Source organism: Caloenas nicobarica, chromosome 3, assembly GCF_036013445.1.
Source record: "Caloenas nicobarica isolate bCalNic1 chromosome 3, bCalNic1.hap1, whole genome shotgun sequence".
NCBI lineage: Eukaryota > Metazoa > Chordata > Aves > Columbiformes > Columbidae > Caloenas > Caloenas nicobarica.
In genome coordinates this window covers 20,235,280-20,263,195 of record NC_088247.1, presented here as the reverse complement: position 1 = coordinate 20,263,195, position 27,916 = coordinate 20,235,280, and the positions used below count along the sequence as shown (strand labels likewise).

Genomic DNA, 27,916 nt, shown 5'->3' with positions numbered 1-27,916 from the left:
TTACATTCTTCTGGAAGTCCTTTAAGAAATTCTAAAAAATTAAAAAAAAAAAAAATCTTTTTCAGCTGCTATTTGGCTGCTATTTTTCAAGTGGTTTCCAAGGTATATTTAGTGTGTCCATAAGGGGAAAAAGAAGCCTTAAAAGGCCAAGGTAATCAAAAGAAGAGAGTTCATAAGCATTCAAATGAGAAACTAAAAAAAAAATATTCATAATATAAATCATCTACTTCTTCATTCATAACATTTATTTTAGGCCAAACAGAGATCACAGCTCACTGCTGCATGCCTATAAGATCGGCCTGACCCAGGCATGCTTGGCAAAGACTACGTAGTAGTTACAATAAAAAATCTAGATTAAAAATAACCTATGGGAATGAGAAAAATATTATTTTTTAGTTTCAAACACTTGATTTAATTTAAACAAAGAAGCAAGTTGATTTCTGAATCTTACCCCAAGAAAAACAAACTTACAGCCTTTCAAGTTTTGGAAGATGGGTAAAGGATTCGGATTCCAACGTTTCTATTTGATTAAAGTGCAGATACCTGAAAATATGTTAAACAAAAAGAAAAATACTGAAACAATTTTCTTAATGAAGCTGAAACATTAAAAAGCATTTGTTATTGTTTACACCCTGTTTACACATCCAAATGGTGATGGTGACATAGTGGCTTAACTTGTTTCTGTTATCATCTGAATTCTGTACTTGAATCTGAGAAATACAAGGCGTGACAAACAAGAAGGGTTTGGAGACTACTATGTAGTGTGTGTTTGTGTGTGTGTGTGTGTGTGTGTCTGTATATGTATGTGCAAAAAAAATTGTTTGAAAATCACCACTTTGGAGATTTTGGAGGTACTACTTTGAACCCTCTTTTGTCAAGTCCAATTTTCATTAGTATGCATACTTGAACAAATATATATAGAAAAAAAATTACAGGAAATTGTTGCACATTGTTTAGAAAACATTTATAGTTTCTAGAAGAATAACATTTTTAGTGGGCAACTGTTTTCATTATTATCACATTGAGGGAAAATTTCAAAAGGTGTGGAGAAGTAACCTGCTCTGGTCCATTAATTCTGGCATTTAAAGCTATGAACACTCTCAAAAGCCAAAAACTTAATAATATAAACTCAAGTTTGATTGAATTGCTTTTAGACAAAGGGCTTCCCAGCAATTGGGGTACAATTAACCACCACAGCTGTGCTCTGTTTGATGCTCTGTTGATGCTTATGTAAGCTACTAGTATTATACAGCAGCAATTTTACGCAGCTGTTAATCTTGTAAAACTGAAAAAGTCTAAAATAACAAGATAATCAACCAGATTATGAATATGTAATTGCTGTGAAAATGGACTGCAGAGGCAGACTTGTTTCAGTCTTGACTCCGTTGTGGAAGTATTCCATAACCTTGCAGATGAGAAAACAAGAAGTGATCGATAAGACTTGCACAACGAACTGTGGAAATGATTTATAGACTTTGGATCCTGATCATATCCAAACCTCCTAAAGTTTCCTACTTGACCTCTGACAATCTCAGGAACATCTGGAGAATGTGCATATACAGAAATCACTGTAGGCTTGAGAATGAAAAAGCCCACCATTTAAAAGCAGAGAAAATCCCAGACTCCCAAATCTCCTGAAAAATCCCTCCTTCAGCGTGAAAAGTAAAAGGACGTGGAAACTCCCTTGCAGCGAAACACCGCACGCGCTCTGCTCCCCGAGCTGAGCCGAATGGTCACTGTGGAGAGAGCAACGCGGGAACAAGCAGCGCTTACGGCAGAGCCCTGGGAGGTGCGAGCGGTGGGAAGCCAGGCACGTGTCTGGCCCTGTCCCAGCTCCCCCGCCGGCCGCACGGCCCCAGCGCCAGCCGGCGCACGGTGCCAGGGAGCGATGAATGGGGACCACAGAAAAAGCCAATAAATCAGCACGGACATGATCAGGCACATTGGCATGTCAAGTCTGCTCGCTGCCAGCGCAACGCATGGCCACAAATTGCAGTGAGCATAGAGGATGATCCTGTTTGCATAAGGAAACAACTGTGTAGTCATGCTGAGCCTGCCAGTCTTCATCTCCCTTTTGAATCTAAATTAAAAAGACAGACATCTCAAAGGCAGATACTTCCTGCCGGGTTCACTGGAATCACCGGCAGAGAGAAGAGAGACCTCAGTCAGGTCCAGCCGTGAGGAAGGACGGGCAGGACGGGGCTGGTGGCTGCCCTGCCAGGGACCGTGCTCTGCTCGCCACCTCCCCAGCATCAGGAGCGGCTGGGAGAGCGCAAGGCAAGCCAGGGATCACTGCAGTGAAGGAGGATGAAGGGAAAAAGCAGACGCAGCTATAGGGTTCGCTACTTCTTCTGAAGCAGCTTTGATTTTGGAAAAAACTACATACACTACTTCTTGTGCAGCCAACATGGACTTTTGCCTTTTTAACTTTTGTTAATTCTACTTGCACTTTTATGATTCAAGAGCACCTTGCAAATGTATGTCCTTATCTTCCCAATAAATGTCTTTCTTTCACTTCTTTGGTATTGACAAGGCAAGATTTGCAGGTACATGTAACACCTCTCACTAGAACAAATACATTGTCAAAAGCAGGCACATTGAGGCACACAACCCCTTCTTCAGGTCCATGGATCAGAGGTGAGATCAGCAAAGAGAGAAAAAGAAAGGACACCTCTCCCAGACAGCTTAAGTGAAGTAACAGCTCATGACTGCTGTGTAGTATTCAAGACTACTACAATTACAGATGTAAATACTATTTTATGTGCCTGAAAACTCAACTTATTTTTCCAACCAAATTAATTGGTCTAATTAAAACACTAGTTCTGTTACAAACCTTGCCTTGTTTACAACCTCAAAGCACCACAGATACAACTACACCAATTCAGGCACTGAACCACATTTTAACAGTTAACTTCACCTCATCAGAAATCACGTTGCCTAAAGTAGCTCAAAAAATCAAATCACGAAGTTCAAATGGAAAATACTCTGAACTGCTTCATATGACAAGCTAGTTCGGTTTTGCAGGTGTTTAAATTATGACCTCAAAAAAAATCCTGAGCAACTTGTCAGGCAATTTATGAACAAAACAAGGTGCTCAATATGTGGACAAAGTAGTTAGCACCAAGTGCAATTCTGAAAAAAACAGATGCAGAAACAAGATTGCATTGTAAGTCCACAATAAAAAATATAAAATATCCTTGGCTTTACAACCTACACTTTAATCACATTTTATGACCTAGGTTTATCATTTACATTCTTTCCTTCTACGTACCACATTAATGATTTTTAAAGGATTTTACTATCGTAATTAATATGATAATTTATTGGACTAGAAATTCACTTTAAAGGTAATAATATTCAGGAAATAATCTCACACTGACGTGTCTTTATAGACATCTTTTATGTTCACAATATAAAACACTCTTAAAAATAGTAGTATGATGTAATGAATTTGATATTAAAAATACTCTCATAATGGAAATGTAAAGAAAAAGCATGCAAGAGTGATTTTAAATACCCTTGTGTCTTCATTTTTTAATTCTGAATTCACTATCAAACAGAAGGAAATACTTAAAGACAAAAAAAAAAAAAAGCTCCAAACCAAACACACCTAGAGAAAGGTCACAATTTGATCAAATAAGCATGGTACAGATTTTCTCTTTGTTATTATTAATCTTGGAAGATGAACATTTACAGTAAAATTCAGTCTCAGTGGCATTTTTCAGAGCAATAAATTTAAGATTATATCTTCTGTAGCATAATATTTTTGTAGAGGATTACTTTTATCATATGTGCCAATTTTTCGTTTCTAACAATATCTCCACACCTTTGGGGAAGTACTTAAAAACCATTAGTTGAGTATAATGTATGAATATTTAAATAGCATGTTGCCATTTTTATTATTTGAAAGAGAATCGACAAACATATTTTTACCACATTTATCAAAGAGCTCTCCCTGCCTAAGGGAATGACAAGAATTAACAGGCTTACACCACGAGGAAAGAGAATTAAATAAGATATTACAGTAATGATACAAAACATTGGAAGAGGATACTTAAGGTGATTTTGGAATCCTCTCTTTAAAGACTTTTAAAATAAGGCTAGATAAATATCTGTTTCCAGTTATCTAGGTTTGTTGTCCCTAGTTGGTCTTATTTTATTATAATAATAAGGATTTACTCCTCAAGAACCTTTTAATACCTTTTGGGTTTGTTTGTTTATTAATTAATTCTCTTTCATTACTGCTTGCTGTAGGTATTTTTAGCAGCACTAAGACCTTAATCAGGCTCCACTGTGTTAAATGTGCATACCTGCTCACATACAGATATGCAAAAACATGTAACTCTTTGTAATATAAAACTTAAAAAAAAAATCATAGCAACATTTAAGAGGTACTGAAAATTAAATTGAGGGAAATAAAGTGAATATAACAAGCTCCATCACTATATTTAAGATGTTTTTATCTATTAATTTCCCCATGAAATATGTACGTGTGTATACAAACTACAGCCGAACTCTAATAATAGCTTATAAAGAACAAAAATAGTATGTTAATATGAAAGTTAAAATACATAATTAGTATTCCACTAAGATCAGGTAAAGAGATTTCAATAAGTCCACTAGTATTTAGGGATCCTGCTAGTTAAGGACTGCAGAGAACACTTTGTGTCCCTGATACAAACAGCTCTTAAGCTGAGATCTCAAAAAATATAGTAGATATTTGGAAGAAAAGGAACGTACACTCATCTGGAAATAGACTGCATTTAGAGCTTGATTTTTGGATCCAGATACAACAAATTTGCAACCTCCCAAGCCAAGTATTTGTGACATTTCAGGTGGAATTCAGTTGTCTAAGCTCAGGCATATAGAGGCTGCTTTCGTTGCCTTCTGGGTGCTCTGCCTGCCTTCTGGCTGCTGCTCCGAAAAAATGCAAATTTCCTGTAGCTTTGTGTCACCTTCGCCAGACCCAAACATATGTCTTGCAGATCTAACAGGGTCGAAACTGGTACTAAGTGGCTACTTTTCATCAGCTTTCTACCTTCATACCCTGTCATGACTGAAGAGTTAGGTGACGAAATATGTATGGTTTCAGTGTGTTCAAGCATCTAAAACTATGAAGTTTATTCAGAACTTACTCTGGCACAAGTGAGTTTCAAGATCTGATCCAAAGATCTTATTCCCTTGGCAGAAATTTCCAAAGAAAAAGATATTTCTAGTACATCAGCAGCTAAGAATTTTGCCACAGGGGTTTAAGAAGGATCCTGCCAGCCACAGTAAATACGGGGTTCTTTCTTCCCTTATACATGCAACAGGTCTCCTAAATCGAACTATATTTAGTTTCTCTCAAAGAACGACAAAAACAAAACCACAAAAAAACCCCAGAAACATGTTTGCTTTGTTGTTCAGGTTTTTTTTCATTGTACAGAAGTCTCCTGATCGCTAGCCCTTGTTCTTATGAGGAACTTCAACCTACCAGATGTCTGCTGGAAATACAACACAGCAGAGACGAAGCAGTCTAGGAGGCTCCTGCAGTGCACGGAATACAACTTCCTAACACAGCTGGTTAGAGAGCCTACCAGGGAAGGAGCCCCACTGGATCTGTTGTTTTTAAATAGAGAAGGACTCATGAGCAATGTGTCGGTTGGAGGTCGCCTTGGGCATAGCGATCATGAAATGACTGAGTTTTCTATTCTTAGAGAAGTCAGAAAGGTGGTCAGCAGAACTGCTGCTTTGGACTTCCAAAGGGCAGACTTTGACCTGTTTAGGAGGCTGGTTGGCAGAGTCCCTTGGGAGGCAGATCTGAAGGACAAAGGAGTCCAGGAAGGCTGGTCTGTCTTCAAGTAGGTAATCTTAGAGGTGCAGGAGCAGGCTGTCCCCGTGTGCCGGAAGGCAAGTCAGCAGGGAAGATGGCTGGCCTGGCTGAATAGAGAGCTGCGGCTGGAACTTCGGAAAAAAGAGAATTTATAACCTTTGGAAGGAGGGGCAGGCCACGCAAGAGGAATACAAGAACTCTGTGAGGTTATGCAGGGAGAAAATCAGAAGGGCCAAAGCCCAACTAGAGCTGAGCCTGGCCACCGCTGCGAAAGGCAGCAAGAAATGTTTCTATAAACATATCAGCAACAAGAGGAGGACTAAGGAGAATTTCCATCCCCTGATGGATGAAGGCAGAAACATAGTGACAGAAGATGAGGGAAAGGCTGAGGTACTAAACGCCTTCTTCGCCTCAGTCTTTAATAGTCAGAACAGTTGTGCTCCAGGTACCCAGCCCTCTGAGCCGGAAGACAGAGATGAGAAGAAGAATGAAGCCCAAATAATCCAAGGGGAAATAGTTAGTGACCTGCTACACCACTTGGACACCCACAAGTCTATGGGGCTAGATGGGATACACCCAAGGGTGCTGAGGGAGCTGTCAGAGGTGATCACTGAGCCACTTTCCATTATCTATCAGCAATCCTGGCTAACTGGGGAGGTCCCAGTTGACTGGAAGTTGGCTAACGTGATGCCCATCTACAAGAAGGGCCGGAAGGACAATCAGGGGAACTACAGACAAGGTAACCCGTCTAGCAGATGAGTGAAAGGCTGTGGATGTTGTGTACTTAGACTTCAGTAAGGCCTTTGGCACCATATCCCACAGCATTCTCCTGAAGAAGCTGGCAGCTCATGGCCTTGATGGGTGTACTCTGCGATGGATGAAGAACTGGATGGAGGGCTGGGCCCAAAGAGTTGTGCTGAATGGACCCAAATCCAATTGGTGGCCGGTCACGAGTGGTGTTCCCCAGGGCTCAGTATCGGGGCCAGTTCTGTTTTATCTCTTTATCAATGATCTAGATGAGGGGATTGAGTGCACCCTCAGTAAGTTCGCAGACACCACCACACTGGGTGGAAGTGTTGAACTGCTGGAGGGTAGGGAAGGCCATCCAGAGGGATCTGGACCAGCTGCATCATTGGGCTGAGGCCAGTTGTATGAGGTTCAACAAGGCCAAGTGCCGGGTCCTGCACTTGGGCCACAACAACCCCAGGCAGCGCTACAGGCTCAGGGAAGAGTGGCTGGAAAGCTGCCTGGCAGAGAGGGATCTGGGGGTGTTGATTGACAGCCAACTGAACATGAGCCAGCAGTGTGCCCAGGTGGCCAAAAAGACCAACAGCATCCTGGCTTGTATCAGGAATAGTGTGGCCAGCAGGACTAGAGAAGTGATTGTGCCACTGTACCCGGTGCTGGTGAGGCCCCACCTTGAATCCTGTGTTCACTTTTGGGCCCCTCATCATAAGACGGGCATTGAAGTACTAGAGAGAGTGCAGAGGAGGGCGACGAAGCTGGTGAGGAGTCTGGAGCACAAGTCTGATGAGGAGTGGTTGAGGGAGCTGGGGCTGTTTAGCCTGGAGAAAAGGAGGCTGAGGGGAGACATTATATCTCTCTACAACTACCTGAAAGGAGGTTGTAGCATGGAGGGTGTTGGTCTCTTCTCCCAAGTAGCAAGTGACAGGACAAGAGGAAACAGCCTCAAGTTGCATCAAGGAAGGTTCAGATTGGATATTAGGAAAAAAATCTTCACAGAAAGGGTCGTGAAGCACTGGAACAGACTGCCCAGGGCAGTGGTGGAGTCACCACCCCTGGAGGTGTTTAAAAGGTGTTTAGATGAGGTTCTTAGGGACATGGTTTAGTGCTAGAGTTAGGTTAGGTTATGGTTGGACTCAATGATCCTGAGGGTCTCTTCCAACCAAAATGATTCTATGATTTTGTGATTCTAATATGCTTCAGTAATCATTTCTAGAGTAGGAGGAAGAGGAAAGCATTAAGGAAACAAATTACATATTTATATATATTTTATAATTATCACTCTTGGTTTGTGTAGAAGCTCTTTCTTCCAAAGGTATCTATTGTCCTCTAAAATGAGCTTGTATCATTTTGTACCTATTTGAAGTGTTATTTTATTTCAGATACACACTGTGTCCACTAATATCCACTAAAGGTTTATGGTAACAAGGAAACGGGTACATGTCATAGAAAATTTGTAATACACTGGTAACTGTTAGGAGTTTCAACATTTATGTTTGTCGTAGAAGATTTTCAGCACCCAAAATGTATGTGCTACAAAACTCATTGGTCTAGTGCTGTTATTTGGCAGTCAAGCTGTGAAACAGTCACGCATTTATAGCTCTTTCTGTTTTTCTAAACATTACCACAATGAACGTATAGCAATGCTTTCTGATTATAAAACAAGATATAGTTAAACTTAATTGAATCAATACAATCAGTTTTTGTCATGCTAATGACTGCATTTTTCGTTCTTTTTCAATAGCCATTATTCTTCAGTTAATATACAGCAAAAGGAGTATGATTTTAATCAATCTTTCTAGAAGACTTTACTGAAACATCTACATTACAACTAATGAACTTTCATACTTTTTAAATGTATGTATAGGGCAATGATTAATGCATATCAGTAATAGTAAGGTTTTCATTTTAAAATCTCTTTGTTTTAAAATACAACAAAACTGGGTTAAACTTCAAGAGACTAATTCAGATTCAGTTATGCTGGCATAAAACAAAGTAACTGTCACAGTCAAAGGAATTGCAATGTTATAAAACCTACAGAAATGAAATAAGAATCTCTCTCTAAGCAATACACATCAGGTTTCAACATTTTGCACAATAGCGCTTCATCTTTATCAAAGCTATGTGATAATGTATAGGGACACTGGGAGTGCAAATCACAAACAAAAGACAAACACGGACATGAGGAATTTGACATAGAAATCAGTTTTGGTTTTCCACATGCAAGTGATTCTGGGGCTCTCTGACTAACAACCCAGGACGTGCAGCCATGCAGAGCATGCAGGCAGGAGGTACGGAGCAAGGCGTGCACTTTCCTCTGCAGGGGAACCATGGAGATGACAGCACAGAAGAGAAAAGGCACTTACAGTTGTTCTAGAGAGGCAAGTCCTTTAAATGCTTGCCTGTCAATTGACTGGATTTCATTCTTGTACAAATAGCTGAAACAAGAAACAATCAGTAATATTAGTACACAAACGAGAGCTACATGAAGGTGGAAAAGAAGAATTAAGTTGACACATGAAGACAGTTTTTCAACTACATATTAGGAAAAAAATACAAAACAAAAATGAAACATGTACACATAAAAATACTTTGTCATTGAGATTTCATCCCAAATATTTGCCAGGAAAGGCAAAAGTCTGGGGCCTCGTAGGCTCTGAGGCTGTTACCCGGATGGTTTGGGCTTCCCAGTGCTCGCCGTTTCTACTTACTGTTTCTTTGCCCCTCAGATTCTTGATAGGCTTGCCAAAAGTCAAAATAAATTCAACTTAGTGGGACAGAATTGCATCGGAAGTGACACACTGGGACTATTGGCCTCTTACTTTCTTTAAAATATCTCATCTGGATACTGGAACAAGTATCCAAATTATGACAGAATTGGTCTTTTTACTGAACTTGGAGAGCAAGCAGTAAGAATTTCTATAACTCTGCCTGTGTCACCTTTAGAAAATTTACAAAAAAACACAAGTTAGAATATTGGTATTGCATCCATAAAACAGCATTGTGTATTTGTTTTATCACTGTGTAGAATATGGACATTAGGTCCCCATTGATACTCTAGAATATAAACAGAATAAACATATGCAGAGTACCAGTATGTTCACATGTGCTGTCTATACCATTTCTACAGAATAAAAATAAAACAGGATGGAACACTGTAGGTAATAAAGTTCATCATGCTTTTAAATATAAGGATGTTTTAGTGAGAGAGTGTTGCAGAAATTACTGATTACTGCAGTTTCTGCAGGAAAGCAGCAAATAAAAATATACTCGGGTTCAGAGTCAGCCACTCTTTTTGTGTTAGGTTAGGAACAGGTTCACAGTAAGAACTTTCTCACAATTAAATGACAAATGGTTTGAAACTCAGTTAATCAGGCATGGATTCTATGAAAAAGGGATGAAGAGACTTCGGACCACGAATGACTATTAGCAGGCATTTTATTAGTAGTGGGTTTGGCTTTTCTATTATTACAGTTTTCAGTAACTTACTGGAAATATTGCAAAGTTCTTTTGAAGCAACAAATTAAATAGTGGCTCTGCTGGAACTGGTGGCAGTTTTCACATAGACTTGAAAAAAGGCAACATTTCACAAGAGGTCTTAATAAGGAAAAAAGTTGTAGACATCTGATGTTCACCTCATGACAACTTTGGGGGACAATATGAAGTAGTAACTTTCCTTTGAGTCTAAATTTAGTTTTACAATGTATTGCTTGCTGAGAATCCAACACATGAATCTCACAGAGGCTCAAATGTGCTTAATTAATATAGACATCCGAGTGAAAAGCAGAGTTCTTCCAAAAATAGAATAACTAATAAGCAAAAATCTGCAAGTTTCTTTAAATGCTCAAAACTCTAAACAAATTAAACTGGACAAAAATAGTGTCATGTGAAATGACTGTAAAAACTTTAAAAATAATTTAAAAGAGAGAGAATGGGTGTATCACACTTATTTTGGATGTGGAATCCATCTATTTGCAAAAAACATCATTTCACGGGTATTCGAATATTTGTTTTGACTCAGATTTACCAACTCATTTGAGGATCATAGTCATTACAATTTTATCTCTCCTTAATTTTAATCTGCATGATATCAGATTCCTATCTTATTTTCCAGTGATAATTTTAAATACACCATTTCTTCTCACTCCTTAGAAAATTTCAAAGACTGAACAGCCAAAGTGTTATTTACCTTTCTTAATACACTTCACTTGGCTGTTTGGAAATTCCTCTTATTCCTCTGAGTCTTAAATGTCTCCTCAGACCAGCGAGCCTGAGTGGACTACGATGCTTTTAATAATTAACATCAGTTAAGTATCTCTTGTGGGTATGTGAAGTATTTTATTAAAGCAGTTTGAATTAATCAAATTAAAAAAAAAAAAAAGTTTTACCAGAATCACTGATGCAACTTTTATTTACTTTCTGCAGACAAAGTAAGGCAGAGTGAAGAATAAGGGTGGGTTAGAGGCAGACCTGGATAATGACTTTGTAGTTTTGCGGACTTTTACCCCCATACTGCAGGGAAGGGAGTAGCCTTTCATGTCCACTTTTGAAGCTCTTACCAAGCCACTGTGGCAGGACCTCATTTGGGATTGAACTTTAAACTACAAGTTTTTCCATGTTGATCAGAAAACCCTTAAGCTGCAGGACACTCAGCTGCCCTCAGTCCATCCTGTTCCCCTTCCACAGAGAAACCCCAGCCATGCCAAGGGTACAAAAAGGTATGTCCTGTGACAGATGTTTAACCACACTTTCATTTAGTTGTGTAGATGTTTCCTTGAGGATATTAACAGAAAGATTAAAAAAACATATGTTTGCCTAATGAAGAAGGAGATGACAGAATACAAAATACAACTAAGTAGCTCTCATTAAAAATACTTACATCTTTCTAAAATGCTACTGTGCCTAACAAGTGAAACTGCACTAAAAAACAAAACAAAACACACAACTCAACATTTATCCCAGTTACATTAGCAAAAAACTGATTTAAAGTATAATTAAGGACAAAGCACTTTATAATTTGATTTACCTAAAAGCTTTATTACAGAACTGAACGGCTAGACTTTTTGAAAGGATGAATACGCAGTGGATTAAGATGTATTTTCTGGCAATTACTACTAACTGTTTTCATAAAACTGGTTCTACACTTGGGAAATGAACAAAAAGTAGGTAAACTGTTATCAGAAAATTAGAAAAGAAGCAGTTTATATTAAAAAGTTTGATAGATACCCTAGGAGGATAATTTGGGGGTTTTACGGACTATATTGCAAGTCATGTGATTTAAGGAAAGTAAGATCCAGATACATTTGTTTGGAACAGGAGAAAAAAAGATGTTCAAAGTAATGGTAATATCAGGCAGTGCAGAGTAAATAAAGCAAATAAATATACTCAAGAGAGATGTATATAGAGACATAAAAGAGACAGTGTGTGGAATCGGCAACATGAATTGCAAAGAAATGAGATCCGGAATCACAGGAGGTATTCAAAGGAAAAAGTCACATGACCGTGACAGCAATGACGGCAGAAGGCACAGAAGGAAACGTGACTTAACCCCATTTCTGGAAGGTGAGGTGAGCAGCTTCGCACTTTGGCAACCTACAGCATATCTTCTACCATTATTATTTCATTCGTCAAATGCAAAACAAATCTCCCATGTTACCTTTTAGTACTTCCAGAAAAGATACATTTCATACAATCTTAATTTCCATTTATCATTTGCTTAGCGCACTGTTGCCATGTCTGATTCCTCACCTCTCCATTTCTTACTAAGTGACCATGTCTCAGTGTTGTTGCCAAAGTAATTTTCATTCCCCATTTTTATTTCCTTCACTTTCTTGACACTCCTAGTTTACTGCTCTGTAAATCAAGCACACTCTCTTTATCTGGAAAGTTCTTTGTAATCACTAATCTATATTTTATGTTTTTCCATATATCCACCCTAAATTCTTTCCTTTTATCTTAACCTCATTGTTTCCACTGCTGATTCCAAAACTTCTAATATCTTACATGTTAAAACGGTGTGTCTTTGCCTTCAGTTCCCAATTATCTACTGTCTCAGAGAATAAACTGTCGACTTTCAGGATTGGGAAGGATTATCCTCCCAAGTTTGTACAAATGTGCCTGCAACTATATTATACAGTTGGAAAGCTTTTCTTTCTCATCTTTCTATACTACCACCTCTAGTCAGTAAACTCAATAACTCACAGGATGTCAATTAAATATATTCAGTGTACCATATACATCATGGATACATACACCTTGTATCAGGAGCAACAAATTACAAACAAGTTACCAATTATATTGCTCATATGACAACAACTTTTTAAGTTTATCTTAGACAAGACTGTTTCCATTATCCTTTGCCGAGAGGGAATGTAAGGCCAAAAACATTATACGGAATCACTGAAGTGCAGAAAGAAATTATATTATGAATGGGGTTCAAGCTACTAATGCCTTTTTGATCCTTATTAAAGAACCCTATTACCAACACTAAGGTATATGAAATAAGAAAGACAGGCAGAAAAGCAGAAAGAAAAGGTATCCTCTTGGTTTCATAGCAAAACAATAGTAATTACATCTATGTCTTTCCAACTTTTAATATATGAATTTAAATACAAATTATTACCACAAACAGCACAGTGAGATCACACAAAACTGTTTACAGAACTCTCAAAATTTCAGTTACATAAAGAACAAGAAAATAAATAATCCTAAAAAATAAGATTCAAAAATCAGATTTGCATAATTTTCTTTTTCTAATGTAAGGAACAACTTTTACAACAATATTTTTAATGCACAGAAATTGGAGAAAATATTTTGACTCTGTCAAAATTTGTTGTCCAGACAGACAATTCTGAAAACATACACAACTCATAGAACTCTAATCTGAATTTCAGAAACAAACAGTACAAAGAAGCATTTGAAATTCCCAGGACTTCTTTCAGACTTGATGGAAAAAGCTTTGTTTAAAAGATGGAAAACTGCGGCAGAGATACAAGAATGGGCCTTAACATCTATCTCTCAGACTTTTTAAAATATATTTTTATACATATTTATATATTTACTAATAGTTATTTATTTATGTTAATATATACTTATATTTCACTAAATCAAAGCCACTGAGAAATGACAGGTTTTCTAAAATTACTCAGTGAATTATCCATTTTCAGAACCACCTGCAATCCAGTACTTCAGTTTTCATAAGAACACAACATCACGGACTAACGATCTCATTTTCTGAAACAGGACAATACGTTAGGTTTGCAGATATCCACAGGATCAGGCCATTCAAAGCCTCCAATATTCCATATTATTTTGTTACATAATATTGAATTCTGAGCAATATTTCTGAGCAATATTTTAAACTTTTAATAAATAATACATTTTTCATCCCCCTAATTTCTAGTTCAGTTCATCCTATTGGGAAAAAGCAGTCCATTCAGTTTCCTTTGTTCCATTGAATGCACTTAGCATGTACTTACTCAGCTACCATTGTCACAGCTGAACTGTATTTATTTGGTAACTTTGATTCTTCTGTATTAATATCTGACCAGTACCAGTATTTTTATAATGTTAAGGCTACACAGTTTAAGGTTGAACATTTATATCACCATTGAAATAGGTAAATAGATCTTAAGGTTTATTTTCGCAAAACAGGGGATGGCTTTAAAGAAGAGCTCTCTGCAGTTGAATGCATTACCACATTGAACTTTATATCCAAATTTTCCAGGGAACAAGAGGAAGGAAAGGATCTTCCTCTCAACAGTGTGTATATATATATATATGTATACAAACATTACTACATGTATATGAAAACAAACAACACATAGTTCAGTTATCTCTTTTCACTCTCCTATTGAACTGAACAGAGTCCATAGTTGAGTTTTATCTCAGGTTTACTATAGCTAGGCAAAGACAAGCATGTCAAAATAAAGAACTAATAAGAACCAAGTAATATTTCTGCACAGTTGCTGACTATGGAAGGAAGCTTAGCCATCCTGAATTAGTAGACCTTATGTACTCCACTACCAGATCCACCATACAAACACATATTGTAACAAACACAATCATCGTGGACTTTAATAATTCATTGGGGATAGTCTGTTCAGTATTCTTTTTCTTCCAGTTCTATAGAGTTTAAACAATACACATAAAATGAGACCATGAAATGTAATCAAACACAGTGTGGAAAACTAGGTAATGCGTCTGCACAGATTTACGTGATTTTTTTTTTCCTCCCTTCTCCAACTTCCTTAGAGATATTGAGGCTGAATTCTTGAAAACAAGATGGAAAATTAAGTTTCTAAATCATTTTCAAAACAATGAAATCTCAAGGGGACCATTTTTTTCTTTACTGCCCTCAAGCAATGATCAATACTCCAAGACAATGGAGTTAAACTCTTCTACATGAGGTGGACTCAAGAGACAAGAGACTAGAGCTGAGAATCCGTGACAACTTACTATTCAACTAAAGTATTTTTTGCAAATAAAAATAACATTTTTAATGCTTTTTGTTTATTCAGATAATTAATACATTTGGTATGTTTGTTAAAAACGGGAGGAGTTATTCTTAAAATATACAAGTTGCCTGAAGACACAGACCTTATAGTCATATAGGTACTTTTCTATTTTGACTTTGATTTGTTTTTTCTCTTACGATTTTATACTGAATCCAGTGAGCAATTTACAAGTATTTTAAAAGCTTATGCAAGCTACAAGTTTCTGTAAACATCAATCCTGGACTAGCTGCTTTTAAACCACTTTTCAAAACATGAACTTAACATGAACATGGGAACTTAACATGAACAAAACATGAACATGTGACGGTTTCAGTAAACCTTTAAAGAGGTGACCTCCTAAACCTCTAACCATATCCCATTTTAGACTATCTTTAAATTGCATATAGTAAAAAGCAATTAGTAAGTCCTTTAAAATCTACTGCCTAAAGATATCAGTCTTATATTAGCAAATCTCAAATCATCTACTTTTAGAAACAAAGATCTACAGTTGTCCCCACGTCATAAATTCATTTCACAGATTTTCAAAGCAGTTTATCTGCTGAAATAGTGGGTCAGATTAAAACACTTTCCCATTGAAGAAGTTCAATTACATATTGATGCAAAAAATGACATTCATTTAACTTACAGATATTTCAGATTTTCAAGGTCTTCAAATGCCCCACTAGGTATTCTTTTGATTTGATTGTTGTTTAGAAGCCTATAGAGAGAAATAAACAGCTGTTTATTTTAACATACATGGACAGTAGAGAAAAAAAAGGTGTAATAGTAGGTATAAATGTAGCACTAAAATGAAAGCTTAAAAAAAATAACAGAAGAAAAAGCTTTTTCCCTAGCAGTAACTGTTAGAAGAAAAAAAAAAAAGGTGATGTGCTTACAGCTGTTCAGCCACTACTTCTCAGGAGAAAACTAAAAAAATTAGATATAAAAACTCCCAATCTAAAAACCGAAATTATGTGGCTTTTTGTGGGTATCTGAAATTAAGATGAAGCAAAAAAATATCCTGGTCCCAAGTCTACACAGAAGGTTGAAATTAATAAAATTGACATTAACAAAGATTTGTCATTAACGGGTACATTGAAATGACTTTTCCTAGATGTTTCTTGGTGATATTGTGTGCACTGGGCACTTTACATCATACAGGAACACAACTATCTGTATTCACTGACTTGTCCTCATCCGTCACGCAATGGTTTTATGAAGAGAAGGGAATCCAAACTTAATGAATCTTGTCTTTATTTGGGACCTGTGGATCTCAGATCGGTGATTTGAACAGTTAAAACTTGAGACTGGATTCTGACAGAAACTGTGATTTGAAACTGGGGATCAGCTGCCAGCACAGGTATGATCAAAGGTGACTGGGAGTAGGTATAGCTAATAAAAACGTCTTGGTAGCACAGATTAGGACAATATACTTTTTGGGGAAAGTCCCATCATTTCTTCTGGTGTGAACCTACACTACAAGACGTCTCAATACATTTTTTGTTATGTTCATGCAGGATAAAAAGATAGTAACAGCCCCAAGTTCCCTGATATCACTGTATTCTATTTCAGTTCATACACTACTTCTGTTCTAGAAAACAGTCAAATTTGCAATCGTAAATTACGTACACTTAAAAGTATGAACAAGTGTCCATTGTAACTCCTCCTCATGTCTGCTAATGTAGTAGAGAAACATACCTGCATCTGTTCAAAAGTTGGTGTTTGAAGGAATGACAAAGGACATAGCCTTATAAGTTAAAACAATAATACACATACTATTGGCAATATGGGTTTGTAAAGAGCCTTTTAGAAAACATGGACTACTCTTCACAAATCTATACAGTAATAGAGACGTCTGTAAAAAGAAGCTCAGTAGGAACAAAACCATTTAACTTCTGGTAGTCTTGGTGAGCACATTAGAATAGGACAGTTCAAAACATTAGAATTTGTCAAATATTTTGTAACTGCAACACATTTGCACATTTGAGCCTTTGAACAGCTTTGACATAACTCTGTGTTTTATTATGTGATATCCCACCAAAGTAATTTTGCACAATTTGGAAAAAAAAATATATAGTAAAGGTCTGTATTTTTCGTATTTCCAATTAAAGAATTCTAACAGAGCATTAGGATGTAAATAATTTCTTTTTTTATTTTAATAGACATATACCTGGTTTTGCTTTCAAATGCTTTGGGCCTAAACCTCAGTCTCTGATCTGTGTAAAAGCTGAAATTTGTGAGACTACTTACCTGTGAAAAGTGAGAAAATTGGGCACATTATCAAATTAATCATATTAAATCAAAAGAGGAAAGCGCCTTAGGGTTGATAAAGAACTTACAGTGTGTTCAGGTTTTTAAGCCGTCTAAACTCTCCAGGCTGGATTTCTTTAATCCTGTTAAATCTTAGGTCTCTGTAGAATAAAGAAAAATAATCATGTTATTAAAAAAAAAAAATCTACATATTTTTTCATTTGAAAAACTGAACTAAGTATGAGCCTTTTGTGATCACCATGATCAGTCTCCGTCCATAAACTACAGCTTTTGACCAAAGGAGAAAGCAAAACAAATCCAGACCCTGCTTTGACAAGTTTAAACAGAAGACTGACCAAATCCAGCCTCAGCAGTCAATGCTGAAGGTTGTGTCTAAGTTGGACACGTGATGATGAAGGATGTTCTCTTCCACAGTGAATCATCTTGTAACTGGATGTTGAATTGTATTTCACTAAATTAAACCGTCTTTGTATTTTAAAAGTTGCTTGTAAATAATACAATGAAATAGATACAGAAAAACTGGGATCAGAAAAATGTTCAGGGAACAAGAGATGGCTTTCAAGACTTATAAGCTACTCCATTCTTCTGTTTTGTGCAAGGGGGCTTAAATACCTTATGTTGGCCTGCATTTAAAACCTGCACATCCAGCTGCATGAAGCTATTGATTTTCTTATTTAATTTTGTCTTTATTTTTGATATGTTTTTACCATATTCGATTTGCTGTTATATCCATAACTTAATGAGAACTTGTCCCATAAGAGGGAAACTCTGATTTCCCAAGCGAGGTGCTGCAGAGCAAGCAGGGACAAGGAGGGAGATGGCAGTGGCACACTGGTGTGGGGAAACACCGCGGCTGTGCCACTCTCACATCTCTCTCCTACTGAAAGAAGTGGGACTTTACCACCTCTGCTCATCTCCTTCCCTTGCCTGGCTCCAAAACAAAACAAAACAAAAACCAAGCCGAACCAACCAAACAAAAAGTAACAATTTTCTGCCTGATTAGCAAACCAAAAGAGCTTCCTGGGAGGTCACACAGGTGAGAGAGGGACTGTGAGCAAAGACCGGGACCAGGGGAAAGGAAGGTGGGCAGCAGATCTGGCCTCTTCCCCAAGAGCAGACCAAGGGCACCAGGACATTATATTCTCTGGCAAGAGAGCAGAAGAGAAGCAAACGGAAAGTAAGTAAAATCGGAAAGACTATGATCACATTTACTGCACTTGTCCTTCCTAGAACACACTTATCAATTGCTTCCAAAGAGTAGGACAGACACATATCTTACCTTCAGCCTTAGCACCAAAACTAGTCCTAATCGAAACACAAATATGCAATGCATTTTAACAGGTAATATGTTATCAAAAAGTCTCTCTGGGATTTGGCACTTAGTCAAAGGAAATATACAAAAGCAGAGAAAAAGTCAGCTATCTACTAATCCCATAGAACACCACTGGCTGCAATTGTAGGTAATGGGGGCTGTAGTTGCCTGAAGTCTTTCGCAAAGTCTGTACTTCAACATCATTCCTCATGAATTGGCCCATCATGGCTTGTTCAGCTCTGGAGTAATGGCCTCAGAAGGACTTTTTCTCCCTAAGTGTTTTAAGATGTGGCCTACTATTCATTTTAAGGAAAGGATTAGAGATGGTTCTGTTTGCATTACACTCCACCAAAATATTTGACCAGTGACTGGAATAAATGAGGGATGCAAACTGCTATCCCTTATTTAGAAGTGTAAAACTGCCCGTAGACATGCAGGACAACCTCCTTGCTCAAGTCCCAGCTGAACTGAGGACTTCCAGATTTAGAGAAACAAATTGTCACAGCGTTGATTTGCTCTTTACAAAAGCACCTTCTTTAGTTGCAGCTAAACAGCATCATGTTTTGTTCATCACACACACAAGAAATGCTCATTTATCACACATGAAACACACATGTCCTTGGTGAGAAAGTGATGCTGTCTACAAGCCACTAAATCTGAGGTGCTGAGATTTTCTAAACAAGCATTGAATGTCGTAACCTGCACTGAGACAAGATACAACAGATCTCTCTGTGAGCATCACTGGACAAGCCATTCCACTTTACTGAGAGCTTTTTGTAGATTTTATGAAACTTTATTGTGTTTAAAGTAAGCATTTTAATTTTGATTAAAGTAATCAAAAGTCCAAAAATCCAATATTCATGACTGAAATATGGAAAACTGAGTATTTTTCAAAAGCCTCAAAATACCATTACGACTAGCAATATTTAGCTCCTAAACAACACAGGACTGCTCAAATTGTTGGTTTTTGTTTTTTAAGTTCCACAGTTAAAAATAAAACTTCATCCATAGACAGAATGCAGAATGTGTTTTTAGATAGAAAAGAATACACATTCATCCATATGAAAAGTAAGCTCATTCTCTACAGTGAAGCAAAGCTGATAAATAAGTATGTAACTTTTACAAATGCAATGAAGGAGCCAGTGCTCTGAGTCAGCATCAAAATGAGCATGTGTCAAATTCATTCCACAGAAACTCACTCGGATAACTAGGAATTAGCAACACCAATCAAAATCATTTATATTATTTTACTATTGCTGCATATAGTGATATTTTATCCCAGCTCCTCACACTATTTCCCTTCTTATATGAAGCTGTTAAGACTAAATAGTATGTCATGTTTGAAACCTGACCCATTTGTTTTCATTCTGCATAGAGGTATTAAAAGAGCTGTAAAAAAACACAGCACACAAATCTTCTCCAGAGCCCAGTGCATTTGATATTTGTAAATAAAATGTTTCATACAAAGCTATGATGACAAAAATACATTTTTAGAACAATTAATTATATGTGTTGTTTCAAGTTAGTAGTACAATTACATTAAAATTGGAGAAAAAAACAATGTTAATCTTACTAAAATGTAGGATTGCGATTTTGGGACATTCCTTCAAAGGGGAGCTCTTTCTTCAAAAGAAGTAACACTTTTAAGCTTTAACTCAAAGTTTTTTCAGCAATTTTTCAGCACAAAAATCCCACGAAATAAAGAATGAGGCAAATCACAAATGCTACTCAAAGAACGCGCAGCTATTTTGTTCTCTAAATTGATATAATTATACTTCATGAGGTATTTCTCGTACACAGAAGATAGAAGTTGTTAAGTCATAACCACTGTAGATTTCTCAACAAGAAATTCTGTCAAACTGTCTTAGTTTCCTTATATAACAGGATAATAAGTCAAGTAGGTAATGGAAATAGAGTATACATTGCACACATTAATTTAAGGGTTTTGACACAGGCCATTCACATAAACAAACCAGAGAAATACGGTTTAGAGGAAATTTCTGTAAACCAAGTGTTCAACTGGTAAGGAAAAAGAGGATAAGCAAAGACTAGTTATTGAACTGAAAGGCTATATCAATAGAACTGGGCAGAAATCTGCCATAAGTTATTAAATATTTTTAAGACAAGGTTGGTAAAAGAAAAAATAAGCTTATGAAGTTTGCAGATGTTGGCAAATTTGGAGTGGCTGCAAATATTCTGGAAGATGTTTGAGATTAGAAACGAGCCTGAAGTTATAAATCCCTGAGAAGCTGAAATAATTAACTGAACAGCAATGAGACAGGGAAGAATCAGATAGCCACCAGCTTTTTCAAAGCAAATTAAAGTCTCAGTAAATGATAAAATATATATATATATTAAAAAAAAAAAAAGCTTCCTAATCAGGAGAAGCATTTCTCAGGCTTGAAATGTCATTCTCCCCTGGTACAGACCCCATGTCCAGCTTATGAGAACTGACCACATTCCAGGGGACAGGAGAAGGGCTCAGAACACATAATAGCAACTGGAGCTCAGGGAAACATCCCCTCAGAGAGTGGACAGCAGGAACGAGGACTGTGTTAGGCTGAATAATGAGTAAGGATAGCTCTGGCAGGCCATTACCATCCAGATCCTAAAAGACATTTTGTGTTGCTTAAATAATGTGTTGTTAATCAGCATGATGAGGTTTCTTGTCTGTTTTTTTTCAGACTAGATCCTGCCCAACCACACTGCCACATGACTTCTTGCTCACAAAGCCTGTTCCCTGCCCATTCATTCCTCTTCAGGGCTCAGCGCGTCTGATTGCCACCGACTGGCTGGAGTGCACCAAAAGGTTAAAACAGTAGACTGAGAGAGTCCACCCCAGTTACTGACTGTCATTTTTCCCATTCCTAGTCTCTAAATAATAAATTAATAAAATGAATAAAATGAATAAAAAATAACCAATAAAAATGATGCAAACACCTAAGATGATGGCATGGGATTTCAGAGTAATACAATCACTTTCGCATAATAATCCAAACCTAAATGTCATGCATTCAGTTCTTCAAATAAAAATCTAGTAAACCTAACTCCTAAATCAGATTGTCTCCTTTATTGTGTGTTTCACACTGAAAACATTTACTCCTTAAAATTATACCTAGGCAATATAAGAATACTTTTAGGGAAGAGTATGCTATTGCTGCTTTCTTGTATTGAATTCTCTAAGCTTGTGGTCCTATACCTAAGCATCTTCCTTCAAAGAAATTCTTTCTGAGCTCCCAAAACACTTTGCTAACAGTGTTAGCGCTCATTCTCAAACACACCCACAGGTAACTACATATCTAAAAACAGAAGAGCCATTGCAACAATAATGATCTGTCTCTTTTACATAAAGCCCTAAAACTTGTCTTTCTGTCAAATCACAAAAACATCCTAAATACTAACAATTGCCATTTTCCTCCTTCTTGCAGCCCTTCACGGCTTAATTATTTACATTGTAAAAATACACTTCAGCCATACAGACTTCCACAGAAGCTAAGCCCATCCCTGTGAAGGATTACATCTCCCCCAAATAACACAAACAAAACAACATGCCAATGATGCCGAGTAAACCAAATACTCTCGGGACTATGTTCCTGGTCCTGTATCATCTGGTCTGTGCTAATTCACGGAGCGTGACCAGGAGATGTTCAGCAGAGCACGAGGCCGGGTGGGCCAGGAACGTGCCCTTAGCATTGAAAATTAATTTTTCACAATACATTTATATAATTTAGTACAGTGAAAACTTCTAAATATATAAATATTAAAAACCTTATGCAGCTGTTACTGTCCCATACAATCCAATGGTCCCGTGGCAGCTCCTGGCATTCCAGAACACTCTATGGAAAGTTTGCACCGACAGCACACAGTAACGAAAATGGTGAGTTTTCTGTTAACACATCCTGATCGGACAAGGCAACATTTGGGCATATAAATTCATTGCAAGTTTACCAAATAATATTTTATAAAATAAATAAAGCGATAAATACTAAAAGGCATTAATAAATATTTGAAATATAAAAATCATACAGGATACACAGCAAACAATACAGCTTTCAAATACATTGACCTTAAACATCAAGCCACTCACAAGAAAAGTCAATTAAAGAAGTTTTATATCACACTGTTTTAAATACAGGAATCCCTTTTATGGAAAGGACTGGTTTTACTCAGGATAAACCATGCACTGAAATTAAAATTATAACTTTTTTATAAAAAATACTGAAAGTGCTGTTTTCCTTTTTTCTTTTGGTTTTTAACTATTGAAAAACAACATACGGGGAGAAGAGTTAAGGATTTAGATATCATTACTTTTATAAAGACTAGACTGGGTGTACTTCAATAATCTTAACTCAAATTCCTTTTGCATATGTTTGACTTCTAAAGATTCTGTTGCTTTGTCAAACTAAGAAAAATAATTAACGGTTCTACAACTGATTTAAAGAAGGGCGGCCAAGGCTACATCATGTACCCCTGTCATGCATCTCTAAAGGTGGCCGCCTGCAGATCAAGCTGTGGATACTCAACACCCAAACAAGTCAGGAGAGAATTCTACATGCAGATAGAAAATTTTAGGCACAATGTGTAATTTCATCCTCTGTTTATAGCTCTCCTGATTTTGATAAAGATCAATGCAAAGATAGGTTATCAATCCTATTTCCTTTTCAGATTAAAGAACAAATTTTAAATAATACATTCATTTAGAATCATAGAATCATTTTGGTTGGAAGAGACCGTCAAGATCATTGAGTCCAACCATTAACCTAGCACTGGCACTAAACCATGTCCCTAAGAACCTCACCTACATTCATTTGCTACTGTTTTCACTCCGCAGGCTCAGGAGGACAAGTAGCTCATCTAACCAAGCATTCATTGCTTGTGTTAATACTAACCCTAAATAATTCTGTGACACAACATTCTCATTTAGTACTTTTGGGGTAGACCTACTGTTCCACATCATCTATTAATATATTTCTCAACTTTAGAAGATCCCTTTAATAATTTTGTAATATGCCAGCATTTGCCATAACTTTTCTTGTCCAAAAAGGAAAATATTGTTACTTTGCTTAAAAATTTTAGAGGCAATCAACAAAACAAACTAAACGCCATGTTACACTTATTAAATTTGCTCTGGAGGACTATTTTCCAGAGTACCACTCTCAGATATAATAGGTAATAAATCACATTAATACGTTCATACTGAGAAATACCACATGAAAATCAAAGTGAAACAAACAAAAAGAATTCCAAAAAAGTAAGACTTCCAAGTTTCTCCAAAACCAGTATCCATTAAGACAAAATACATTGGCAAAATAGAACAATGCATTTAAACTCAGCTTTAGAAGATCTGCATTTGTATTAGCCTATCATACTGAAAGCATCTGATTTCGTACTTTAAATTGAAAATATTTGTATATCTTTTAGCTTTGGACAAGAAAAAGGCAATGTGGATGAAATCAACATAGTCATATAATACCCCGATGTTTGAAACATGATGTTGACACACTAATGAGTTCTTTAATCAATCTTCATTAAAAAGAAAAATACTGAAGCATTTAGCAAATCTTGATTTTTTATTAGCTGTGACGATAAGTATCTCATTACCTTATTTCAAGGGTTGAACAGTAAAATACTGATATAGGACACAAATTATCTTAAATTCAGAGATATTTCACGAGATAAGCAAAATCACCACAGCAGCAAAATAGAAATATCTGAAAGGATTCCATTCTCTTAAAATCTTAAAAACTGAAAGGTTCTCAAATGCTAATTGTGGATTATAAAAGAACAAGCCCCATGCCCAATCCTCTGCCTCAAAGGCAGATACTTTGAAAACGTCTAGTGAAAACTGTTTAAAGCAAAAACTCTTCCTCTATATGTGATTGTAAACTGTATAGTAAAACAATCTTTATTACTTTCATTTGACAAATTAAGAGGAGGCAGTGGCTTACCCAACCAAGGCTAAGAATCAGCAGAAACAATGCAAACTACTTTCAAAGGATGGACTTATCATTGTTACAACTTTCCGACATTGAGAGAAACAAAAAGTCTGAAAAATGTATATGTCAAAAGACAATGCACTCTTGTTCATCTTCATCTGTAAGGCTAGTTCTTAGTTAATAATCTAAGTTAAAGAATGACCACTGCATTTTATCATTTGTTTAGCTCTCTTCAGATGTTTTAATAAGGCAGGAACTGTCATAACCTGATCACTTTGCCACGGGTAATTTCAAAAGAACAAAATAAGAGAAAAACATTAATTTTTTTCTAACCACTGAAGATTAATTACTACCCAGCAGAAATAACCTATACCATAAATGCCCAACTACTATGTTTCTCAACACAGAACAAAAGATCTGCAAATGCCAGCAAGACTACATTGCTTATGTCTACTTTATTCTTATTCTTTTTTTATTCAAGGTCATCCCAGCAGGAAATGAAAAACAGCCATCAGCATAGTAAAAACATTCAAACAGAGCAGAGCATGAAAATTGCACAAAAGAGGTTATATAATCAAGTCAGTGCAGTAACTGGATGATGTCAATGGCACTTTAATGCTGCTTTAACTACTGCCCTGTAAAAAAATGTGTCACTTTGTTGAACAAACAAAGAGTAGGCCACCACTTTAAAAAAAATAAAACCAAACCCCACTTTGAGCCATAGCACTACTTATAGTAATCCTCACTGCTAGCGGTGTAACATTTTCTAGAATACCAGAGGAACCAGGATTTTTTTTTTCCTGGTTTTAAGATTTAGCTCTAGCGATTCTTTTACAAACAAAATTACATCATTCGCCTTTTTCTTGGCAATTCATTTCCTGGACTAATTCTTTCCCAGTCTAATTACAAGATACAATATGTGATTTTCTCTAATTTACATGGAGAGATTTTTATTATCTGTACATCAGCACTTGGCACATAAAATAAAGCCACTGCATTTTTAGATGGGAAACTGAAACATAATTATTACACAGTGAGTGGGTATCATAGTCTATAATATCTAGTATGCTGTAATTATGGTAACAAAAGTAAATGGTAGGATCACAAAAATATTGAAAACTATAGAACAGGATGCAGAACATTTGGCAGTACTCACCTTGATCATAAAGCCATGCTTACAAAAATATCCAGAATTAAATCTGGATGAACTATCAATTATCCAATTACAATATCTGATTTGTAAAATATGCCATATTTGTTGAAAGAGAGTTCAAGTTTATAAGTCTTAAAAATATATCTATTCATCAGGTGCAGCTTTGGTGAATGGAGAGCTTATGACACAGCCTTCTCCAAGAGCTACAGATTTGTTTCAACTAACAATTATTTTGCCATTAGACTTGAAAGGAAAACATTTAAATGTGAACTTGATGAAAAGCAATACAGTATTGTCTTACTAAGTCTGTAGATCCCTCTGCTGCCCTTGTTGCCAACCTTTCCAACCAGCTGTGTAGTGCCATTTACGGGACTCAAGAGGGATTTGCTGGTTCAAAGTTTTAGGCATGTAGGCTTAATTGCCAAGAATTATACATGGAAATTTCACTCTGGCATGATCATGGCTCTTTGTCTCATCCAACTTCAGAGTACTCCAAAATCCCTCTGCTACAGAAATACTGTATTTTGAAACTAGAAATTTTATTTTATAATTGTTTTTAATTCTCATGCTATCAAAAAAAAAATCAAAAAACCTTTTAACAGTATGGGTAGAATGCAAACAGATATAACACTATTTCTGCAGTCTGAAGAAATAACAAGAAAAAGTGAAATCTGTCTTTATTCCTCTCAGGGAGATCTGTTTCTAAAACCAGACAATGAAAAGGTTGTTGACAGTACAGCCAAACAACTCATTACTGATTATTTTTGTCAGAAATATCTCTGGGAAAGGGCTGCTTTCTTGTCCTGCGTTTGTGCCATGCCCGATAAATTAGGGTACAATAGCTGCACGAGCGCTATTTTAACAGAAATACATGACAGATAAGGACTTGGATCAAGCACAGAGTGAACTGGTGACTGGCACAGTCTGTATTGCAGAGAGCTACTGATACACTGAAATATTTTTAGATGATTAGTGACAATTGGAGATGATACCTCAGTTTCCTTCTCAATATTTGTTTCAACTGTACTTTTCAACCAAAAAAAAAAAAAAAAGAAGTTTATCCTCTATAGTAGGCAAAAGAAGATAGCAAAAAATGAAGCTGACTAGTATATGACATACCATTAACCACTGAAACAAATGCAATAACAGTTTCATTTGATTTTGTAGTTAGTAGTCATGTGAATTAATACATGTGAGGAAAAAAAACACCAGAAATACTGCTTTTATGCTTTAGCCTTTTTTCCCCCTATCTACCATTTTGCAAAATAAATAATGTTTCTGCACTCTCTGTCTCACAGGAATGCTTATGTCTAAATTCTATATCCATGAAATATTGATATTCTCAGAGGAAAGAACTGAAAGCCAGGAAGAAATATTATCATCCCCTGACCTCCCACACAGGACAAGTCACACAACGGTAGAGAAGTTTCTGTCTTAAGGCAATTATTGCTGTCAGAGCTGAACCATGCCTTTGAGAAAAATATAAAATTGTGATTTGAAAGACCATGAATCAAGTAAAACCTAAAGCAAGTCATTCTAGTACTTAACTATATTCACTGTTAAAAAAAGGATAGTCTAACCATGTGTCCAGCTTGAGTGTGTTTACCCTCAGATTCCACTCACTAGAAGCAAACAGCTGTAAGTCAGGAGCAGCACTGACTATTTTGCTTGAATAGGTCCAGAGAGGTTAAGCACTGAAGTTCATATGTGGTTTTTTGGGGTTTGGGGTTTTTTTTGCAGCAGCAGTTCTTAATGACTGATTTTGGAAAAAAAAAAAAAAAAAAAGCTAAAATGCCAAATATGAGTGGGCAAGAAAATATACTCACAATTCTTTCTAATAAGGATATCTCTGATTTTATTCTATGGCAGATTGGTTCTTTCTTTCCTGCCAGGAAAATGGATGAAGGTGCAAGGCCAGCCAATAAGCGTGCACATAAACAAAAATATGCACTGAAACGGGGGAGTCACCTGTGTTTTACCAGAGTGCCAGAGGCCAGATCGCTTCTTAAGCCTCCTTCTATTATGGTTGTGACCCTTGGGCCCCTGTCCCGCAGCAGGACCAGCCGGCTGCCCCCATACCGGGCGAGTATCGGCCAAGACCCGACGGCTGTGAGCTCCCAGCAACAGGAGACCCTGTGGCTGAAAACAGGGATGAGAGTGAGGGCTGGGAAAGAAGTAACAAACTGGGTGGGC

The 27,916-nt window shown here is 36.8% G+C and overlaps 1 protein-coding gene across 2 annotated transcripts in view; it reads right to left on the bottom strand.

Moving 5' to 3' along the window:
• PXDN (peroxidasin) overlaps nt 1-27,916 on the bottom strand; it is an 89,943-nt gene that overhangs the window by 44,608 nt on the left and 17,419 nt on the right. The window contains exons 2-5 of one of the 2 annotated variants that reach the window (XM_065631382.1): nt 17,391-17,462; nt 15,698-15,769; nt 8,923-8,994; nt 472-543 (exon numbers count right to left, since the gene is read on the bottom strand). In XM_065631382.1, coding sequence (XP_065487454.1) covers nt 472-543; nt 8,923-8,994; nt 15,698-15,769; nt 17,391-17,462 — 288 coding nt within the window. The remainder of the gene's footprint in view (nt 1-471; nt 544-8,922; nt 8,995-15,697; nt 15,770-17,390; nt 17,463-27,916) is intronic. The other variant, XM_065631383.1, reaches the window with a different exon arrangement.